The sequence below is a fragment of the Phalacrocorax aristotelis genome, chromosome 1 (genome assembly GCF_949628215.1).
Source record: "Phalacrocorax aristotelis chromosome 1, bGulAri2.1, whole genome shotgun sequence".
NCBI lineage: Eukaryota > Metazoa > Chordata > Aves > Suliformes > Phalacrocoracidae > Phalacrocorax > Phalacrocorax aristotelis.
The window spans coordinates 156,898-179,592 of record NC_134276.1 but is presented as its reverse complement, the minus strand read 5'-3'; the positions used below and the strand labels follow the sequence as shown (position 1 = coordinate 179,592).

Here is a 22,695-nt window from a genome sequence, read left to right as displayed (position 1 = left end):
TGTACAAACAAGTGTGGTTTATTAAGGCATTTTTTTGAGAAGTTGGCACTTGGGTCCAGGCTGTGCTGGAATGGCCCAGTGTGCAGGCCGATGAGCAGCGCCCAATACATGCAGCTCAGCGAGACACGATACAAAAGGTACAAACAAAGTAGAAAACAGGAATCGTAGTACAATGTGTAGAAATAAATAACTGGAGGCTTGGCTCCTGGATGGGCTCATCAGCCCATGGCTGTGTCCCCCCAGACCAAAGTGGGGCTGCTGTGTGTCTCACCCTTCTATGTGGGGTGTGTGTGTGGGTGACCTGTCTGTGTCCCCTATCCCAAACATGCAGGGGGGAGCAGGGCTGCTTGGCCACCCTGGCCTGAGCAGGGCTCAGGGAGCACACAGCACTCAGCATGCTCCCCACAGTGCCCATGAACAGGACAGCCTGGCCAGGAGAGAAGAGATGAGGGGTACCCGCCCAAAAGCCTCCATGGGCTGTCCCTGTGCTGAGTGAGGCAGAACCCATCCTCCCCTCCCAGGGCTGCCTCGGGTCCTCTCTGGTTCCCAGGCAGCGCAGGCATGGCCCTGCAGCCCCTTTGGTGCTACCGTCGCTGCTGCGATCCCTGTCCTGTGTCACTGCCCTGTACCCAGAGCAGCTCCCAGGGCTGCCGGCACCAGGGACCCACTCACATGGGCACTGTGGGGATGAAGGTGCAGAACTGTGCCTGTGGCATGGGGACACCCACGGTGCAGGCTGGGCTGCAGCCTGTGGCACAAAGGGGGAGGTGTGGGGCTGAGACAATGACAGAGATGGGGCTGCAGCCACAGATGGTTCTTAGTGGGAAATGGGGAGGGAGTGGGCAAAAGTGATGGGTTTTGGCTGCTGTGATAAACCATTTGGGGCTGGGGATGCAGCCATGGTGCTGACATGCTTTGGGCTGAGGCTACAGAGTAGGTCTAGGAAACGTGTGATAGGAAGGAAATTCCCCCAGACCCCCTTCTCAGGTGGCTGGGTGTCCTCCCTGACACCACAAACGTGCTCATGCCCAGGCTGACTCTGTATTTGCAGCTCCTGCTGTGCTCTACAAGCCCTGTTCCTGGCCCTTGCTCTGCACCGAAAGCTGTGTGTGGACCACAGCAACTGTGAGCACCCAGGCACTCCCAGGGTACAGGTCCATGCAATGTATCCCTGCTCCACTGTAAGCAGCCATGGGCTGTGGGGCGAGCACTGGGTAGGGACTGACCCCAATGCAAGCATGACATCAGCTGCGAGGCTGCCTGTGTGAGTGGTGCTGGAGTGAGGATGGGGACCAGCCCCATTGAAGTGTGGCTCTGTCCCATGCTCACAGCATGACACGAAGGAGTGGTGCAGAGCAGCCCCTGCAGAGGGCTGGGGCCCAGGGGCTAGGGGTTCTGGCACCTACCCATATTTTGGAGGTGTCCCTGGTGGCCCACAGTGTCCTGGTGAGCACATCGCACTGCAGGGCCCTGGGGGAGGCCAGCTGCCCAGTGTCCCACCCTGTGGCTGTAAGATAACATACTGGCTCCCACCATGCCAGCTTCAAGCCATGTGGCTTTTTGGGGTACCCCCTCTTACCTGCTCCCCTGCAGCAGCAGGCTGGCCACCAGGCCTGGGGCAGATGGATCTGGAGGAGGTCACTGGCTTGTGTCCCTGAGCGGCCTTTCCTAGGGCCAGGCCACCTCGGGGTCAGCTCTGCTGCAGCTCTCCCACTGCTGCTCCTGCCAGCCCTGCCACACAGCCTGCCTGGTGCCTGGGCAGTGTCCGTGTCCAGTGCCCCAGCGCCCACAGCCCAGAGGTACCTGGCCCTGGGAGCAGCCTCCAGAAATGGGGCTCCCATGCTGAGCAGGACATCTGCCTCCCAGCCCGGGCCCTGAGTAGGCCCTGAGTAACAGGGCTTTCCAGCAGCTCTGGGAAGGACAGCCCTTAAAAGGGTCACAGACAGTGGTGGGAGGTGGAGGGGCTCATGAGACCCCAAAGGATCCCCTTTCCCCCCATCAGCCATGGATAGGCAAGCAGAAAGCTGGCACTGCCTTCTCTTCCCGCTCCAGCTTGGCCTGGGATGGGTCTCCCCTCACTGTCAGGAAGCAGGTTTGCCCATCCCCGTCCCTGCAGGCAGCATGGGCAGACCCGCAGGCTGCTGTGGCTGGGCCTGCTGAGCAGTGCATCCCTGCCCTGGGAGCATTCCTCCCCAGCCCTGTGAGCTCCTGCAGGGAAGGGGCCAGCGGGGTTGGCTCAGCGTCCTGCTGCACCCAGGCTGCTGCGTGGCTTGGGTAAGTGGCAGGGGAAGGGCAGGGTCTGCAGTCTGCAGTACCCTGGCCCAGCAGGGCAGGGTACACCTGTCTGCTCCCAGCCTCTCGTGGAGCACAGAGTACCATGACGCACCGTCCTGCCACATGCCGATCTGAGACACCATAAGCAGTACAAGGAACTATCACCCTGGGGTGCCAGCACTAGAATCAGCAGTCCATAGGGCATCAAAACCACCACTGAATCTGCCAGACCGCAAGGAGTGACAGGAGCCAGCAGCCCCAAAGGACACAGGAACCCACAGCCCATGGGAGCTCTGGGCTAGGCAAGGTGCTGGGAGAGCCGGATTAGCACCCATGCAGAGCAGCCCTGGGCTTGGCCCCGCTCCTGACTCCATGGCTGCAGGGTGGGGCGGAGGAGTCCATGGGCCCAGGTCTAAATCCTGAGCTCGGCCTCCTCGGGGGGCTCCAGCGAGTGCTCGGCACTGATGGTGGAGGCAGAAGGCCCCTGTGAGATGCCAAAGGGTGAGACCACGGGGGAGCGGGCAGCCAGTGGGGACAGCGAGGGGGAGAAGCTGGGCGACATGGCAGAGGACGAGATGGAGCCCTCGTGGCTGATGGGCGAGCGGCGCAGGGAGGATGGGTGCGGGAAGGTCCTGCCCACCGGCGGCTTGGGTGGCACAGACTTGGCACCTGGGTGGGCCACTGAGGTGATGAGGGGTGGGGGGTCGATGCGGGGCTTGGGCTCTGCCTTTGGCTTGGTTGGGAAGGGCTTGCGTAGGGAGCTCTCATCCTTGAGGCGGGCAATCTCTGTGAAGACGCTGGCCAGTGGCTGGAACTGGGGGCACCAGTTCAGCAGGTAATCCCAGTTGTAGCTGCCGCGGAGCTCCTCATCACTGGCCACGATGGCGGTGAGTGAGCCCTCCACGGAGGGCTTGCCATCCTCTGGGAAGGCATAGTCCTGGGGCTGGGAGGAGACGCTGAGGCCACAGCGCACGCCAAGGAAGGCGCTGCCTCCCCCATCCTCACGGTACAGCTGTGGGGGTGGCCCTGGTAGCAGCAGGCCGGAGCCCTTCTTGCTCTTGAACCACTGGGCACCCTCCAGGGCAGCTGGCTCACAGGAGATGTCAGAGAGCTGGTCGGCATCTTGCTGGATGCCGGAGTCAGGGCCGCGGGCGGAGATGTGCTCCTGCATGGAGGCTGTGATGCTGGCTACGCGTGGGTACTCATTGATCATCCGGATCTCATCATCCTCAGCGGCTTCAGCAGAGCCTCGGCCGCTGGAGTGCGAGGGGTCCAGCGAGCCACCCCTTGTGTAGGGCCCTGCTGGCTCGCCCCCATAACCTGGCAGGGCCTGGTGGTAAATGTGCTCACTGCCAGGAAGCGCTGGCTCCTCACGGCCGAGCTTCTGCAGGGAGCCGCTCTGCACACGGCCCAGCGGTCCATCTCCCTCCGGCTTCTCGCGGCCCCGGCGGTGTCGAGAGCGGACCAGTGCCAGCACAATGGCCACAGCGGCCAGCACCACCACAACCCCCAGCGAGGCAGCCACGGCCACGAGGAGCAGGTTGAGGTCTGGAGCCAGGCCGAAGGAGGTGTGTGTGACATCGATAGTGACCTGTGCAGAGGCCGAGCGGGAGGCAGGCAGGGGGCTGCGTGCCTGCACCTCCAGGCTCATCTCACGTGGCTCCCTCTTGGCACGCCCGGCCCCGGCCTGGGGCTGGCTGTCCACACGCAGGTAGATAGTGCCTGTGGTTTGGTTGACAGCAAAGTAAGGCGAGGGCTTTGCCAGGGAGTACAGTACGACGCCATCAGCTCCCTCATCCTCATCTGTTGCCAGCACCCGCCCGATGCTCTGCCCTTTGCGGGCACCCTCAGGGACCTCAAAGTTGAAGGAGGGGCTCAGGAAGATGGGATCATATTCATCCTCCCCTGTCACCAGCACCCGCACGGTCACCGTGGCAGAGGCGTTGCCAGCATCAGTGGCCCTGACTAGGAGCTGGAAGGCTTTGGCTCGTTCATAGTCAAAAGTAAGTCGGGAGCGCAGCTCCCCAGAGCTGCTGTTGATGGCGAAGGCATCCCGGCCTTCCGTCATGCCAGGCTCCCCCACTGGCTGCTCCAGCACTGCATACCGCAGTTCCCCGAAGACACCAGTGTCTGCGTCAACGGCACGCAGCGTGGTGACCAGTGTGCCAGGAGGCAGGTTCTCCCGCATGCTGGCACTCAGCACCTCCACTGGGAAGTACGGCTTGTTATCATTGATGTCCTTCACCTCGATGGCTACAGGTACCAGTGCAAAGTGCCCACCCGGCACATCTGTGGCCTGCACCACGAGTGTGTGCAGTGCCTGGGCCTCCCGGTCCAGGGGCCGTGCCAGGCACAGGGCCCCCGTGCTCTCATGAAGCTGGAAGAGCCCATGCTGGTCACCTGAGCTGATGGTGTAGTGAACGTGGCCACGGGGCCCTGAGTCAGCATCGTGGGCCACCACACGCAGCAGCTCTGTGCCAGGGGGTGCACTCTCACTCACCGCTGTGCGGTACTCAGCTCGGGTGAACACGGGTGGGTTATCATTGACATCCCGCACAGTGATGAGCACAGGCACTGTGGTGCTGCGCTGCGGCAGGCCCCGGTCCGAGGCTGCCACAGTGAGGTTGTAGACCGGGATGGCCTCAAAGTCTAAGGGCTCCACAAGCACCAAGGCACCCTGCGTGCGGAGATGCCCTCCTGCCCAGGCCACCCGGCTTTCCACCTGGAAGGCATTGCCGCCATTGCCACTGACGATGGTGTAGTCAAAGCCAGCATTCTCCCGGGAGAGGTCGGCATCACCTGCCTCTAGTGTCAGCACGGTGGTTCCTGGGCGCAGGTCCTCAGGGACACTGGCATTGTAGTGCGGCACCTGGAAGCTGGGGCTATGGTCATTCACATCCAGCACCTGGAGCTGCACTGTGGCCCAGGATGAGAGGCTGGGAGAACCACGGTCGCAGGCCTCCACCACCAGGTCCAGGGTCGGCTGGCTGGCATTGAATTCCACCCGCCGGATGGTGAAGAGGGTCCCTGTGAGGGCACAAAGCCAGAGTCAGCCTGGGAGCCAACATGGAGCCAAGAAGGGTGTTAGGGTTATTGGCTGGAGGAACAGGCGTCCAGGACGCTGCGGTGGGAGCGCTCAATGGCCACCCCACCATGTCTGCCTCACTGGCCACCCCAGACAGCGACCTGGTGAGGGGCTGAGCCTGGGCCGGCATGGGGGCACCTCCCTCTGCAGGCACTGTCAGAGCAACCCACAAGATGGGCCCCACACAGCCGCCAGCCCCACGCACCATTGCTGGGGTCGATGGCGATGTCAGGGCTGGGCACAGCCAGGTGGAAAGTGACATCCCCGTTGCTCCCTGAGTCTGGGTCAGTTGCGCTCACGGTGAGAATGCTGCTGCCTGCAGGCGTGTGCTCCAGCAATGTCACCTGGAAGAGGAGGAAGCCCATCAGAGCCAGGTCCCCCATGTGGTGCCTGTTCACCCTTGCCTGGAGCCAGCCAGCAGGGCTGGAAGAAGGTCTGGGGCTGGCCAGGGCAGCGATAGCCAAGGTGGCCCAGCTTATTGCTGGCCAGGGCCTCCCCAGCCTCTGCACCAGGACCACGGTGACACACTCAAGTGGCCTGTCCCATGTGCACAGCACCTAGCCTTCTTAGTGTGACTCCCAACCAACTTCAGCATCCAGTTCCTGATCCTTTTCTCTATTTTGCTCTATTCTGAAGAACTCTTCAATAGCCGATATTTTCTCCACAAAAGGTATTTTACACAAATCAAAACAGCTATCGTCTTTTTGGTGTGCCAAACAGCACGTACAGACAGGTCCACTGGTCTGTGCTCTCACAATCTTCAAGAATTTCTGTGGCTTTCCAGCTTCTTGCATGTCTACTCCAGAGATGTGGCACATTGTATGCGTCAGCTTTCATCCAGTGATCTGCCTACGGGCCCCAGGCTGGGTCTTGCTAGAATCACTTGTCTAGGTGACCCATCTCCCACCACTTCTGGCCTTCCCTCTGTTCCCACCTATTCCAGCACATACCGTCTGCATGCAACTGTGCAGGCCCACAATTGCTGATCTCAGTGCTACGTGCCTGGTTTCAGCCTCCTGTCCACGCCACAGCGACAGCACAAGGGGTGTCAGGATGTGGATGGTAGCCCAGGAAGAGAGGGGCCAGGACAGGCTTGGACCCATCCTCAAGGGGATCTCTGTGCCTTGCAAGGCCAGGTGAGCCAGGCAGGAGCAGCAGAGGGGCTCATGCAGGGCAGCCCGCACCACCTGGCACACCTGTGTGCACAGTACCTGATAGAAGCCCTGGCTGAAAGTCGGCGCATTGTCATTCACATCTTCCACGACGACGGTGAGGTTGGCCTCGGTCTCATGGCGGGTGTCAGAGGCACGCAGGGTGAGGGTGTAGTGGCTGCGCTGTTCATAGTCCAGTGGCCCTGTCAGGGCAATGCGTCCCCCATACCGCAGCACACTGAACGTACCCATGGCATCGCCATCCAGCATGAGTGTGTAGGACAGCGTGGGGCCTGAGTCCACATCATTCCCGGTCAGCTGGGCTATCTGGGTGCCCAGCAGCGTGTCTGTGGAGAGGTGAGGCATGAGCAAGCAGCCCCATCTCCTTGGAGAAGACCTGGCTCATGTGATGGGAAACCAGCTCAGTCCAGAGCCTGAGCACTGGGGACAAAGGGTTGATGCTAGGGGTGAAGAGGGAGGTCTTGGGAGCTATGCAGGGCAGGTCAAGGCTGACACAGGCACAGGGCGCCCAGGCCAGGGACCGAGAGCAGGCAGGGCAGGTGTGTGCAGCCAGAGTGCATACAGTGTGGGCAGGGGTCAGGGATGAGTTGGGAATTCAGCTGGTTCCCTCAGGACACAGCTGCAGCACAGGGGCCATACAACCCCCAGCTCAGGCCATCACAGACAGGGCCCTGCTGAAGGGCTCACAGGGAGCTCAGCCCAAGCCAGCCCTTGACAAGGGAATGGACAGGCCTCTCTGGGGACTTCTCCCCAACCCACAGGAGTCCATCACTCCTTAGCTCTTGCCATCAGTGACACATTACCTCACGGGGCTGAGCTGCACTTACTCTCTGGAACCCGCACCTCCCAGGGAAACGGGATGGTGGGGCTGTTGTCATTGATGTCCATCACCACAACAGTCAGCGTGGCAGAGCCCACAAGCGGCGGTGTCCCTCTGTCCATTGCCGTTACGACCAAACTGTGGGCAAGCACAAGGACACAGTACAAAGTTCACAGACATGTGGCCATATGTGTGAGGTAGCAACGCACGCATGCAGAGCATCTGGAACATGTCAGGGGGGTTACTGCATGTGTGCACAGGGTTGGAGTGTGTACATGTGGTAGTGGAACTGTGCACAGCATCTGGAGTGTCTGGGGCAATGAATATATGCGGAGCATCTGGAGTGCATGTGTGGGGCAGTGGATGTGTGTACATCGAGAGTATGATGGGGCAGGGCAGCAGATGGATGCACATCTGAGGTGCGTATTTGGAGGGTGGTGGGTTTACATCCAGCACTTGGAACATACTAGCAGGCAGTGAATGTGGGCACAAGTGTTTGGAGCATGTAGAGGGCAGTGGATTCATAAACGGCCCTGGCATGGGCATATGGGACAAAAGATGCATGCATGGCTGGAGGCTTTTGCAAGGGAAAGTAGTGGATACACCCATACCATTTTCAGTCTGTGCAAGGGGCAGGTGTCTGGAATGTGTGTGGGAGATGATGCAGGCAGCACACGTTGTGGGGTGCAGGGAGACAGGCATCTGGAGCATATCTGGGTGTTGGGGAATGCATGGAGCCTTTTTGTGGAATGGTGATGGGTATGTGAAAGAAATGAATGCCCTAGACCGCCTCGTGCCTGGGAAGAGGGAGGAGAGACAGGTAGCCACTGGAGCATGCACATGGGGGACAGAACATAGCCTGGGTGGGGTGGCAGAAGTTGTTCCTTGCATCTGAACCATGCATGTGTAAAAGGGTCAGGGAAATACTTAAATTCATTGTGTGTAGCGTTTGCCATTATCTTATATACATGACTAGACTGGCTGGACGATGTCTAGAGTGTGTGCACATGGGTGAGGGGCCCAGAGGACCTGAGCTGAATGCAGGACTTGCAAGAGGGTTCAGGGCAGCGCACAGCACTTGGGAGTGTGTGTGACAGGGCAGAAGGGTGCAGTGCAATGTGCACTGAGCATACGTGGCCTGGATTAAGCAGGCAGGAAAGGGAATGGATGCAGCCACTGAAAAGAGTCCACTACACCCGCTCACAATCTTCTCAGCTTTGCAGAGACCAGACTGAACAGAGCACTGGCTCATCTCATTGCCATGTGTCATGCCTTCGTTACCATTTGTTCCCCATGTTAACACTAAGCCTAAGTTCCTGCTGTTTGACAAAAACATTTTACAGATAGGGCTAACAGCTTCGGGCAGCACCAAGTAGCAAAGTATCCTCTGCAGCCTTGGGGGTGCTGCTCCACAACTACACCCCCCTCCTATCTGTGGCACAAGTTAGTCTGGCTTCACTCACCGGGTCTGGGACCAGATCTCCCTGTCCAGGATGGCAGCAGTAGTAATAGTGCCAGTCTGAGGATCAATGTGATACAAGCCTGTCATTGGCAGGGACTGGTTGATGGCATAAGTCACCTGCCCATTCGCTCCCTGATCCAGATCATCTGCCAGGACCTGCAAAGCCACATGAGCAATTCAGCTGTGCAGTTGCGGAGCCTTGCAGACCACAGCCCTCCAAGGCTAGACCTAACCGTAGGTGCCAGCCCCACGCCCATGGCACAGCCCCCCACCTCCTCACCCCAGCAGAAAGGCAGGCCAGGTGCCCGCATATCCTTGTTTGTGCCCCAGCGATACCTGGATGACTGGTGAGTCATAGCTCTGTGACTCCCAGATGAATGCCACGTAGTTCTGCAGCTGGAAGCGTGGCAAGTTGTCATTCACATCTTGCAGGTTAAGGTTTATGGCCATAAAGCCGAAGGAAGCTGCTGTCTCTGCCTGGACCACAAGGCGCAGCCGGGGGCTGGCCTCAAAATCCAGGCTGCTGGAGTCCTGAACTGAGATGGCACCTGGGAGCGGGGAAACAGCAGGACAGGGTGGTGAAGAGGGGGTGAGTGATGCACCAGCATATCCATCCCTCATCTTCTCTTTTGTTCCCTTGCACTCAGTCCATCCCTCTGCTCATCCATCCATTCTCAAAGAGACAGAACAAACACACCGAGCTCTTCTGAGCCCTCTCCAAACTGACAACCTTCTTATCAGTCCCAGTGAACTGCCCCAGGCGATAAATCCTGCACCTTGCTCAGGACAGACAGCCTCAGCTTACATTAAAGCATGCAATAATCCTCCCACTATGGAGACACCATCTGAGGTATGGCCAGTTTAAAAAAGAACTGCTCCATGTCAGGCTCCATACTGCTACACAAGCTTATCAAGCTCCAAGCCAAAGTTACGTAACTGCAGCTATTAGTCTAGGTCAAATCCTTACAAAGAAACTGTAGGACCTGCCAGCAGTTCTCCTGCTAGGGGTCTGAGGACAGATGTCCATTCTTATCCTCCTGAGCCACTGTGTACTGGGCTTTTGTAAAGACAAGGAATTGCTGTCCCACCCAAGAAGGTGGAAGGCATCCAAAAAGATATACTAAAATGACCGGCAGCATTCCTACAGACATGCATTCAAATGTAATGAGGAACTGTGCTCCTGTGGCTAAATTTCTGCCTTGGGGACTCCTGCAGAGCCTTACTCTCTCTGCAGCCTGTTTCAGCATCTACCTGCTACCACCAGGTGAACTAGTCAGGCAATAGGGATGCAGTATCGGGCATTTAGGACAGCTGTGTGGCCTTCGACAAGCTTAGCTTCTGCCTAAGGGCTCCACTGCCAGCTTTGCGTGATAACATGAGTTCCAGTGCACACAGCTGAAACCAGGCCATATGCCCAGGAATGGAAAACACAGATTACAGCAACCAGCATGGCAGGCTGGTTTGGAGAATGACTGTGTCCTCACCTCCTGTGACGCAAGGGCTGGGAGCTGGCTGTGCTCCCTTGCTCCTCTGGCAGCATTTGGCTGCCAGAGCAGGCTCTGCCTCCAGGGCTGGCTTAGCCCAGAGAAAATACAAGGAAAGCAGTCAGCAGCAATCTGCTTTCTGAAGGGTTGTTCCTGACTAGGACAGAAGCAGCAGAACCTGAGGTGCCACAGTATGGGGCTGAGAATGCTCCTGTGACATTCCCCTGCTCTGGTCTTGTCCACAGCAGGCACTTAAGTATGCTCTCTAATGCAAAGCTCTCACAGAGCTTCTGTGAACACCACCTCTGGTGCTCCATGGAGAGATTAGCCTGGGGACAGCCGAGGACAGTCATGGACTGGTGCCCATGCACTGGCCCATTGTCACAGCAGAGCTGAAGGACAGGAGCCCAGTGTAACACTGCTTGGCAGCTGGCATAGGGCAGGAGAGCAGCACTGTGCCAGACCCCCTCGGCCTCCCTCAATGTGTTGCTCCAGCACCCTGTATCCGGTTGCAGCATACAGCCTCTTGCTCTGGGAGACAGCAGGGCAGTCTCACAGAAAGACAAACGGAACTCAAGGAGGGATGTGTTTTAAGGGAAAAATCCTGTATTCTGGGCACTTTGCCCAAGGGAAATGTTTCCTCATTGAGATGAAGTGGTATTGCCACAGCAACCGAGGTGCAACTGAGGAGCAGCCAGGACATGTCCAGGGTGTTCTGAGAACCACCGGCACACGTCTCGAGCAGAGACAAGCTGAAGGGATGTGAAGGGACAGGGACCATAGGGGTGTGCTTCTCTGACCCCATCAGGCCTTGCTGCAGCACAGCATAGCAGCTTGCCACGTAGACCAGTGTCACAGCCACACATGGTATAGCAGAGCCCTGCTTATGCTACCCAGGACAGCAGGGAAAGGGGACCTCTCTGCATGATTGACCTCAAAAAGGTCTCAGCCTCCAACACTGGGGAGCACAGTCCCTGTGTGCGGGTCTGGCTGCAGACCTGGGTGGTAAAGCAAGGGGGAGGAGAAGGGCTCTGTGAGGTCTGTTCCAGCTGTGTTGTTGGCACAGGGTTTCAGTTGTGAGCTGCTGCAGTGGTGCAGTGCTGCACCAGGCAGCTCTCAGGGGAGGACCACTGGGCACATCTGAGCAGTTGCTGTTCTCGCACAGCCTGGCTCTGAACTGGACAGATGGGTCAAGGCACAGCTCTGGCAGCCCCTTGGGCAGCCTGGGAGTCACTTGGGGTTGCTTTCACCCCCAGGCTATAATAGCAGCCATGTAGGCTTCAGCTGAGAGACCTGGGTGCACACAGGAGCATGGTGCCTGCTGGCTCAGAGACCTGGGTGCTGGCTTAGGGACCAGACAGAATTGGCCAGGGTGACACCCTGTCAGCCCCTCCTTCATGGACATAGCAGCTTTGGCCCAGCTCCATAGCTATGAAATGCTCACTTCTGAATGGCAGCTTCAGACAGACACACTCCTATGGTGGTGTGTGAAGGCTGTGTCTTCACAGGCATCAATCCCTGGGACTGAGAGCATGCAGGGAGCCCGTGGCACAGCAGCTCTCCGCAGTCAAAGACCTCTGTGAGCCTGACTGGGGTTTTAGTACACCCGCCTGTTGACTCTGGGTTTCAGGAGCTGCAGAGTACCAACTCCTGAGCTCAGTTTGGCATTGGGGGCTCCTCTGTTTTGCATTGGGGGCTCCTCTGTTTCGGTGCTGACATGTGCCAGGTGACAGAGGGAATTGTGGCCGGGCTGCGCACATGGCTTCATTGTAAGGTGGCATGAGGCCCTCTGGGACAGCCAGGGCGTGGGCAGTCCTGCAGGGGAAGTTCAGCGTGGTGCTGGCTGGCTGCCATGATGCAAGGCTGCAGCTCAGGTTCCTCAGGACCCAGTGGGGCCATGCCCCAGTGGAGGTTGGGACCCCCTTCACGAGATACAGTGTGCTAGTCTGGCCTTTCTACAGTGCTCTCAGTGCCCATGCTGTGGCTTGCTTGCAGCAGCAGCACAGTGCAGTGAGTAGCTCGCAGTGACACCAGGGTGCTGAGAAGCCTGTATGGCAGCTGAGGGGAGGAGTGGTGACAGTGGGTTGCCATGGGCACTGTGATTTCAGATGGGTACTTGTGCATGGCTGAGCATTTTCTGCCATGCCCATGGGTGACTTGCAGTGGCCAATACTTAATCACAGTGCCAACAAATTGCACGCTGTGCCATACCACGGGTGGCTCACAAGGACCTACACAGTGGTCATGGGCTGCATAGGGCACAAGCACAGCATCAGAAAGATCTGTCAGCCTGGCATCCTGTCCCGAACCTAACCATCTAGCAGGCACAAGAGAATGGGGCTTTAACAAGCTCCAGCTTGAATTCTGGGCTCCAAGGACTGACTTTCTCATATCACAGAACCAGAGAATGGTTTGGGTTGGAAGGGACCTTTAGAAGTCATCTAGTCCAACCCCCTGCAGTGAGCAGGGACATCTTCAACTAGATCAGGTTGCTCAGAGCCCCGTCCAACCTGACCTTGAACACTTCCAGGGATGGGGGATCTATAACCTCTCTGGGAAACCTGTTCCTGTCTTTTATCACCTTCATTGTAAAAAAATATTTTTCCTTTTTTTCCAGTCTAAATCTCCCCTCCTTTAGTTTAAAACCCTTTCCCCTTGTCCTGTCACAACAGGCCTTGCTAAAGAGATTGCCCCCATCTTTCCCATAGTCCGCCTTCAAGTACTGGAAGGCTGCAATAAGGTCTCCCCACAGCCTTCTCTCCTCCAGGCTGAACAGCCTCAACTCTCTCAGCCTGTCCTCGTAGGAGAGGTGCTCCAGCACTCAGATAATTTCTGTGCCCTCCTCTGGACCCGCTCCAAAAGGTCCGTGTCCTTCTTGTGCTGAGGGCTCCAGAGCTGGACACAGGACTCCAGGTGGGATCTCACCAGAGTGGAGCAGAGGGGCAGAATCCCCTCCCTCACACTGCTGGCCACACTTCTTTTGATGCAGCCTGGGATACGGTTGGCTTTCTGGGCTGCAAGCGCACGTTGTTGGCTGATGTCCAGCTTTTCATTCACTAGTACCCGCAAGTCCTTCTCTGCAGGGCTGCTCTTAATCCCTTCACCCCCCAGCCTGTATTGATACCAGGGGTTGTGATATCCCAGTCTCTTTCAAACTACAGGGCAAGAACCAACCTCACAGCAAGGCACCCCTCACCCTACCCTCAGCCAGGCTTCCCCTGGTGCCAAGGGGTGTGTGGACCTTCAAAGGCTGCCCTTTGAAGCATGTGGTGCAAACAATGCCAGCTTGCCCAGTGTCCCTGGGCAGCACCTTGCAACCTACCTCACTACTCTGCCTGGGTTATCAGCCACCCACAAGCACCACTGATACATGTTCAGCACCTGCTGATGGCTCAGGGAACAGTCTGGTGCCGAGGGAGGGCTCCCTTTGAATGCCCACTGGACAGTGAGTAGTTCCCCATTTATTGTCACCTTTGGGACTGCACAGGGACAGCCACGAATTCACAGCAGTGCTGCAGTCACAGCAGCTTCATGCACACCAGAGAATAAAGCACAGCAGTCCAGGTGCCTGGCTCTGAGGCCCCAACATATGATGTCTCATTTGCCTGAACTTGTCATCTGAGCTAGGCTGCACCCAGATTGCATCTCGGCAATGGTCCTGGCCTCTGCTAACTCCTGAACCGGGCCTAGGAGTTTTGGGGAAAAGGTCCAGTTAGGAGGGACCCAAATTGTGCTGGCAGCTGTGCTAACAACCGCTGGACAATGACAGGTTAGCGTCCATGTCCAAATAGTAACACTATTTAATTCACTGGTATAGAGGTGTGGACTGTGTTCCTGTGCTTTTGGGGCCCCCTGAACCTTGTGATAGCTGAGCAGGCAATTGCAGAGCACAGGTGGCCTCCCACCTGCTGCTTCCCCAGGTGGTCTTGGTGCTGTACCTGAACTGGGCTGGATAAGGAAAGCATTCTTCTCATTGCCACTGATGATGCTGTATGTGATGCGCCCAGAAGAGCCCCCCATGTGCATAGCTTGGATGCTTGCCACAGCAGTGCCTGGAAAAGAGTGAAACAGTGTGAAGGGGCAGCAGTCTCAGGGCAGGTGGCAGAGAGGGGCAGGGTGGTGTGTGGGCAGCATACGCTGTACCATAGGAGCACAGCTCTGCCTGAAGACACTGCTGCCAAAGGAAGCAAGATCTAATGGCAACCTTGGGGTGGGAGCCAGGATTCGTGGGGCCTGTCTGTGGCCCCTCTATGGTCTCACTGTGACCCCTGGAGACCTTCCAGTTAAAACGGGGCACCTGTGACTGCCTACAGTGATCTGAACACCCTGAGGTAAACCCACAGGGATTACCACCCTGAACAGCCCGATTACCAGTCAGACCCTGAAGTCCCTTGGGTCTACCCAAGGGCATAATAGAGCTTCCCAAGGCCCTGCAGTGTTCCCTGGTTTGAGTTTCCCACAGCTTTGCCAGCCCAGCACCCAACTCCCCTCCTTTCCTGTCCCATTTCATCCTGCCACTAGCTGGTGACTCTGCCCAGCTGATACCTGGTGCAGCATTTTCTGGCAGGGCCACATCACTGGTGCTCCGGGGAAAGCGGAGCCCCCGGTAGGGCTCTTCCTGCAAATGGATCACCACCACACCGGTAGACGAGAGTGCCGGTTGCCCCAGGTCTGTGGCCAGGATGAAGAGTGTCCGCTGGCGCTGGCTGAGCGAGCCCAGGGGCTGCAGCAGTTGGATATCCCCTGTGTAGGAGTTGATTGCAAAGGCAGAGTTGGGGGTGGCAAGGCGATACAGGATGGAGGCGTTGGCACCTGCATCCCTGTCCTCTGCCCTCATGGTGGCCACAACCTGCTTGAGCGGCGTGTGGCGGGACAGATTGACAGTGAGTGGGCTGTGCAGGAAGGCAGGGGCATGGTCATTGACATCTCGCACCGTGACCATGACACGCACAGCTGCGCTCTTGGGCTCCCATGGTGCTGAGTCCACAGCCTTGGCTAGGAAGCTGTAACTGGGGTGGCGTTCCCGGTCCAGCACCTGGGCACTTCTGATGTGCCCACTCTGTGGCTCAACCTGGAACATTCCAAGTGACTCATTGCCCAGGTAGTAAGAGACCTGCCCGTTGGTGCCCTCATCAGGGTCATCAGCCACTAGCTGCAGCACCAGGGCACCAACAGGCAAGTCCTCTGGCACCTCCACCACATAGGTGGCCTGAGCAAAACCAGGTGCATTGTCATTTAGGTCCAACACCCGCACATTCACTGACATGGTGGCACTGCGTGGGGGGGTGCCATGATCTTGCACCACCACTGTGAGGCTGTAGGAAGCAACTTGCTCACGGTCAAGGGCACGTGCAGTGGAAAGGACACCGGAGACTGGGTCTAGGCTGAAATCCTGCCCAGGATCTCCGTCTGAAAAAGAAGAGAGGGAATAACAAGACAGCATGACTACAACTGGTACAAGGAGAGACCTGCCCTGTGCTGCCCAGAGAGGACAGCAAGAAGCCCATCCCAGTGTGGCCTGGCAGGGAGGGTAGAATGAACTGTTCTCTGTAAGGTCTCAGTGGGATTGAACCTCCTTGGTCCAGCTGTGTGTGTTCATGTGTGTGGTGTGTAAAAACTGACTCTAACAGCTTACAGGTCAGTGCTGCTGCCACAGGGAGTGCCCAGATAATGCATGGTATGACAACAGCGAAGAGATCTCACTTAGAAACCTGTAAATTCAACAGGTCAGAGTAGCCAAGAGAGGTATGGAACTAGTCCAAGCTGGGGAACCAGACAAGAGCCTGCGAAATGACAAAGTGCAGCCTGACCAGATCTTGCGGTTCTTTTCACTGGGGTCAGAGAAACTAGAAGGCTGAGCAGTAGCAGCAGCCACATGTGGTTTGGAGCAGGAGAGAACTGAAGCAGAGCAGGAACTGCCACAGGCGATGCTACCCAGAGCCACGGGCAACCCAGGGTGAACTGTCCTTACCTACTGCTGAGAAAGAAGCTACAGAGCTCCCTGTGTGCCTCACCTGCCACGTAGTATTCCAAGCGCCCGTTCTCGCCTCCGTCAGGATCGGTGGCCCGCAGGGTGTAGAGTGCCACGCGGCTTTGGTTCTCAGGGACCTCCACAGAGCAGGACTCACTCTCTAGGTGTGGTGCATGGTCATTCTCATCCCCTACTGTTATCCGCACAGTTGCTTTGGAGAGGTTGGGGGGCATGCCACCATCCCGAGCATAGACTGCAGGAACACAAGAGCACTGTAGGCTACCCTGCTGACTGGGAGCTACTCTGAAGGCTGTCACATGCAAATGTCCAGACAAATACAGGGGCAGCCAGGCATGGGATCATTGGCATTCCTGCATGCTCAAACCACCCAACAACACCCTGCCTGCCCCACAAATCCCCATCACTTCCCCTGGCCTTCCCTCCCTGTAATACTTCCTTACCCCAGCAGTAGGGAGCACCCATCTGCTTCCCCTGTGCTCCCTACCCCTACGCCTGCTGTACCCCTCTCATGCACCAGCACAGCCCTACCCATCAGCACATGTTGCTCCTGCTCCTCGCGGTCCAGGCCATGTGTGGTGACAATAAGCCCCGTCTGTGGGTGGATGGAGAATGGGCCCCCAGAGAGACCCCCATAGAACACCTGCCCGTTGGCACCTGCAGGGAGGAACATGGTTTGAGGGCAGCCCAGCAGCAACCCCAGGAGCCTCTCATTTGGCTCACAGCCCTGAACCTCCCTCCTCTCATGCTTCCCACCCAGGTGTCACACAGACTGTGGGAGATGATGATCTCACTCCCTGGCAGAGATGTGTGATGGAGGGAGGTCCCAGCCCAGCCCAGCTTGTGGACAGGAAGATGGGCCAAAGGACCTCCAAGGGACAAAGGCCATTGTCTTGGGGAGCAGAGGCAATCACAGTCACTGTTCTCATTCTCAGCTTCTCCCAAGATTCAGCCCATCTCTCATCTCCAGTCCAGGTGATGATCCTTCTCTCCACGGTCAGCCAGGCTCTCCAGACCAGGTGGGAGGGAGCAGAGTTCACCCAGTCCTGGGTGCTGCATCTCCAGAAGGGCCCCTGACCAAACTGGGCAGCTCACCATCACCCTGCATCCTCACCCAGGTCCCGGTCTGTTGCCAACACCTGCAGCACAGGGCTGCCAGCTGGCAAGTTCTCCATGATGTGTGCTTCATACTCAGGCCTCTCAAAAGTGGGAGCCTCATCGTTGACATCCAGCACCAGCACGGACAGTAGCTGTGTGGCGGAGCGGCGTGGGAAACCATGATCCATGGCCACCACGGTCAGGTTGTGCTGTGTGACCTCCTCCCGGTTCAGGGCCCGCACAATGGAGAGTGCGCCTGCAGACACAGGGAGAGGGGCATGGGACCGCATGGCATCAGGGCCAACTGTTCCCAGGACAGAGCTATTGCAAGGCTGTAGGCGCTGGGGTGAGCCAGGGGCAGCCAGATCTCAAGAGAGACAACAGTATCATGCCAACCAGGTGCCATGCTCGGGGCTCTCCGCACCCGACAATTCTCCCTCCTCCAGGATCCCTAGCCCATGCCCTCCTCCTGTGCACTGTGCCACATCCCCATGTACCCCTGCACCCTCCTCAGCCCCCACATTCCCAGCGCCCCTGCCGCCCACCCTGCATCCTCCTGGGCCCTCACCAGTGCTGGGGTTAAGGTGGAAGCGGCCATCACTGTTGCCTGCTCGCAACGAGTAGCTCACACGCCCATTCTCTCCCAAATCGTTGTCCTGGGCTACCACATGCAGCGCCACGAACCCTGTTGGCTGGTCCTCCATGATGCTGACGGTAGCAGGTGAGAGGAACACAGGCACATTGTCATTCTCATCAGTCACAAACACACGGGCTGTGACAGCTGCTGAGCGGCGCTGGCTGACGTTGCGGGCCTGGTCCATGGCTTCCACCACCAAGAGGAAGGAGGCAGCAGCCTCCCGGTCAAGGCCCTGGCGAAGTGTCAGCAGCCCCGAGTGGCTGTCCAGCTGGAAGGGAGCCCCGGGGGGCTCCTGGTGTAGCAGGGCATAGCGCACTTGGCTATTGGGACCCACGCCATCCCCATCCAGTGCCTGGAAGGTGAAGATGGACGAGCCAGCCTGGGCATTCTCGGGCACCACAATGGTGATGGGGTCTTCAGGGAAGGTGGGCGCCTGGTCATTGCAGTCCTGTACATGGATCTGTACCAGCACCAGTCGGCTGGAGGGATAGCCATGTTGCATGTCCTCAGCACTCACCTGAAGCACGTGCCGTGCCCCAGCTTCATAGTCCAACTCCCGGGCAGCATAAATCTCCCCTGTCACACTGTCAACCACAAAGGTGCCATCCCCACCACCTCCTACCACTGTGTAGGTCAGCTGTCCTCGTGCAGGGGCATCTGGGGGTGCCACTGAGCCGATCACAGACCCCGGTTTGACCCCCTCGAGAGGGTGCAGGGTCAGCACAGTGGCATCAGGCCGTGGCAGCACCCGGGAGGATGGCAGTACCTGTGAGGAGAGGCAGCAGTGAGGGGCACGTGGCAGGGTGCTGTGTGCCAGGAGATCCTATCAGGGAGCCAGTGGAGAGGGGAACATGGGGCCTGCAGAGAGCAGGTGTTGGGAGGCAAGGTCTCAGCTTTCGTGGCCTAACAGATGAAGCAACCTGAAAAACATACTGAGAATAAGCATGGGTTTGACAGGGTGAAAGACGAGCTTCACCTGGGTAGCAAGGGTAGTTAAGGACAGACAGAGCTGCTGACTGGGCAGAATAGGCTCAGGGAGGATCTTATCAAAGTATATCAATACTTGAAGGGAGGCTATGAAGAAGATGGAACCAGGCTGTTCCCAGTGGTGCCCAGTGCCAGCACCAGGGGCCGTGGGCGCAAGCTGAAGCACAGGAGGTTCCCTCTGAACATCAGGAAACACTTTTCACTGCAAGGGTGACCGAACTCTGGCACAGATTACCCAGAGAGGTGGTGCAGTCTCCATCCTTGGAGACAGTCAAAAGCCACCTGGACATGGTCCTGGACAACTGACTCTGGGTGGCCCTGCTTGAGCAGGGTGGTTGGACAAGACCTCTCGAGGTGCATTCCTGCTTCAACCATTCTGGGAGCCTGTGATTCTGTGATTGTGTTACACACTGCAATGGCAACAGACACCAGCAGAAACAATTCTGCAAAACATAAGCAAGAGTGGGCAAGAAGAGAGGTAACACTGATCCAGATAAGATGTACAGAGAAGAAAGATAACCCAGGATGACCGAAAGATAAATAAATACTATCACTACTTTTATTAAAGATACTGAAGTTAATTTGGGGGTGAGGTGCACCTGAGAATGGGACAGAGGATGCATGAAAAGCAATAGTGTTATCTGAAGGGAAAATGTGTTGAAGGACTCAGTGCACTCATGTTAAGGAGCTGGGAAAAAAGAGAATACAGCAAAACTGTCAGCCTGGAGGGGTATCAAAGCTAGTGACTGTCAAGCAAATAGCTTCATTATAGGGATGCAAACAAGCACTTCAGGGACAACCATCCTGCCAGCCTGGCCCCAACACTCCGAAGGCTGTAGAACAACTTTAATGACAAGAACAGTTACAGACATATAAAAAGCAAATGGTATAAAACGTATTATGGAATGGCTAAAGACAGATATGCCAGGCTAACACAGTGTTTCTCTCCTCAAGGCCAAAGGAGTATCTAACTTGCCTGGGTTTTAGCTGGGCTCTGATGCAGTAGCACATGGGAGATCTCTCATTAAACTGGGGAAAGGAACAGTATGATTATGGCTGTGTGACAGAAAAGACTAAAAGATGACTGGCTCAAGGAGACATTTACTTTTGATAGGTGCAAGGGCAAAAGAAAGCTGAGTACGTTATGAACTTGCTGACTATGTTAGAGGGCACTGCCAGCACAGAGAAGCAGCAGAACATCAAACAAGGAGAGTCAAATGGTCTTGGAAACTGCAAGAATAGGGATAGGAAGATGTGAAAAGGTATACTGTGAAAGTGCCTTGTCTAAGGGGAAACCGGAGTCTCTGCTGTAAAAGGAAGCTCATTACTTAGAACAGAGAAAGGACTTGGCTGTCTGGGCCACTGCACCAGAAAACGAGTGCCAAAGCTATATAGATGTGAAGAACACCCTGTATGTCATGAACACTGTTTCCAGTAGATGCTGGGACGAATTAATGTCTCTGTGCAGGAGACCTCTAAGGTCTTCTCTGCAAAAGCATATCTAGGACAGGGTTGGCTGTCCAGGTCCGGAAAAGAGAACTGCTTACTATTAATGCTGTTGTCCACTTTACAAATGAGGACATGGACAGTGGCAGATAGGCCCATCCTTTCCCATGCCAAGTCCTCCACACAGATTTTAGGGCTGGATCAACAGCTGAGCAAGGGCAGAGGGTGCCCTGGGATGAAGGTTGTGGAGGGTGAGAAGGTGGGGAGGAAGGCTGACAAGTAGCTGAATGGTGTCCTCCAAGAGACAAGCGAGGGGTAGATGGTGCAGGGACAAGAGGAGCTGGGGTGCTGGATACCTGAATGCGAATGATGGCTGATGTACTGCGCGGCACCGTGCCCCGGTCACTGGCTATCACAGTGAAGATGTACTCAGCACGATCAGACCGGCGTAGAACTGTGGCAGTCCGCAACTCTCCAGTAGCCATGTGTAGTGTGAAACGTTCTGCCCAGGCTCCTGCAGAAAGAAGGTGAAATGCTGCAGGGAGAGGCAGAGAGGAGGGAGTGCAGGGGGCAGGTTGGGATGGAGCCGGGTGTGCGGTATGGCAGGGCTTGGGCAGTGGGCACCCATCTGCACACAAGGGTGATGGCTGCAAGGCAGAGAGCAGCATCAAGTAGTCAGTTCCGCAGCTCATACCTATCAGTGAGTAGATGATGGTCCCATTCTCACCCTCGTCGGGGTCCTTGGCCTGCAGGGAGGCGACTAGAAGTCCCGATGGCTTCTCTTCCAGCACCTGCAGCACAGCCCAGGGAGCAGCTGAGTGGCACAGGGTACCCTTCAGACTACCCCCACAAACCCCTGAGCATGGCACAGGATCTGCACCTTCCTACACCAGCCCTGCACCTCACCCAAGGCACAGACCCCCCCCACGGCAAGACCCACAGACTGGGTATTGTGCCTGAGGCTGGACAACATGGAAAAGTCTGCAGCAAAGCTGGCAAAGGGAGTTTCTGCCTTTCCAGCCCTCCTCCCATTCTGCGCTGTTTAACAACCAGCTTAGCAGTGTTGGGGCATGCTGCAGCAATGAGCTGCAGGGTGATGGGAGGACACTATTTCACCCATGTTATGTCCAAAGTGTCTGCAGCTGGGAAAACCCAGGGCTCCACAACAGTCCTGGTTCTCTCCACCCCGAACAGACCCCTTCAGCTGCAAAGGCAAAGGTGTAAGCTTGGAGGTCAGTCACCCTGGCAATGGAAGGTGGTTTCCTCAGTTCCCACCACCCAGCCCAGGGTGGTTTGCGATCTCTGGAAACGCAGCTGGCAGTTCTTCCTGGGCTTGGATACCTGGACTCTTAGGGCTTTTCCTTTCTCTCCTTTGTTCCCAGTTAGCACTGCTGACTGCCTGTCTGTAGGCACTTCAGACCACCATTGTATCACAGTACCATCACAGTACCATCAAAACATTAATTACACACGTGCTCAGCTAACTCCACATTCTGAGGTGAGTTTCCACCTTCCTGACAGAGACCACATGTAACAGCATTGCATGCAAGCACCTTTCCTGGATAGTTATAGAAACGGATGCATCCCCATTACTGCCCCTTAGCACCTATCAGTTTTTGGGAGTACCCTCAGCAATCAGCCCATGTCTGCTGGCAGACCTGTCTCTCCTCCAGCACAGACTCCTTGTACCTACCCACACCTCACTGGTAGAGCAGGTTCCCCACTTGGCACAGTCTCTGCGGTCCCTTCCACACCGGAAGACATCAGATTCACATCCTGAGGTTACAGACCTCAAATTCACATCTTATCAGCACATCCCGCAACACAAATCATCCACACAGAGCCAGCTGTACTAGGTGACCTCCGTGTGGTACCACTTTAATGCACTTATGAAAAAGACAAGTGGAATCTGAGCAAGAACCCAAGGAAAGAGACTACAAGCTCCTGAGAGGAGGCAAATGTTAATGCTGTTGCACAAACTGCTGGCACCATGCTGGTGGTGCTCCAGAGGGGAGACCAGAGGAGCTGGACTTGTTTAGCCAGGCCAAGCAGTGATGTGACTGCACACTGTAAACACTGGGGAGAGTGGAGGGAAATTCCAAGGAGAGAGAAGAGCTATTTAAGCAAAAACACAATATTGGCACAAGAACAAATGAGTATAAAGTGGTCAGAAATTAGTTTAGGCTGGAAATTAAGAGACAGTTTCTAACTTCCAGATCAAGGAATCCGGAAAAGCATTTC

The 22,695-nt window shown here is 56.7% G+C and overlaps 1 protein-coding gene across 5 annotated transcripts in view; it reads right to left on the bottom strand.

The window, feature by feature from the left end:
• DCHS1 (dachsous cadherin-related 1) overlaps nt 1–22,695 on the bottom strand; it is a 98,779-nt gene continuing 76,084 nt past the window's right edge. For all 5 annotated transcript variants that reach the window (XM_075095194.1, XM_075095276.1, XM_075095019.1 and 2 more), the window contains 14 exons: nt 21,149–21,245; nt 20,811–20,968; nt 17,953–18,787; nt 17,401–17,640; nt 16,818–16,943; nt 16,312–16,521; nt 14,843–15,706; nt 14,236–14,349; nt 9,150–9,361; nt 8,815–8,969; nt 7,359–7,489; nt 6,571–6,857; nt 5,565–5,703; nt 1–5,301 (listed from right to left, as the gene is read on the bottom strand). In XM_075095194.1, the coding sequence (XP_074951295.1) occupies nt 2,687–5,301; nt 5,565–5,703; nt 6,571–6,857; nt 7,359–7,489; nt 8,815–8,969; nt 9,150–9,361; nt 14,236–14,349; nt 14,843–15,706; nt 16,312–16,521; nt 16,818–16,943; nt 17,401–17,640; nt 17,953–18,787; nt 20,811–20,968; nt 21,149–21,245 (6,183 nt within the window). In that variant the 3' untranslated portion in view covers nt 1–2,686. The remainder of the gene's footprint in view (nt 5,302–5,564; nt 5,704–6,570; nt 6,858–7,358; nt 7,490–8,814; nt 8,970–9,149; nt 9,362–14,235; nt 14,350–14,842; nt 15,707–16,311; nt 16,522–16,817; nt 16,944–17,400; nt 17,641–17,952; nt 18,788–20,810; nt 20,969–21,148; nt 21,246–22,695) is intronic.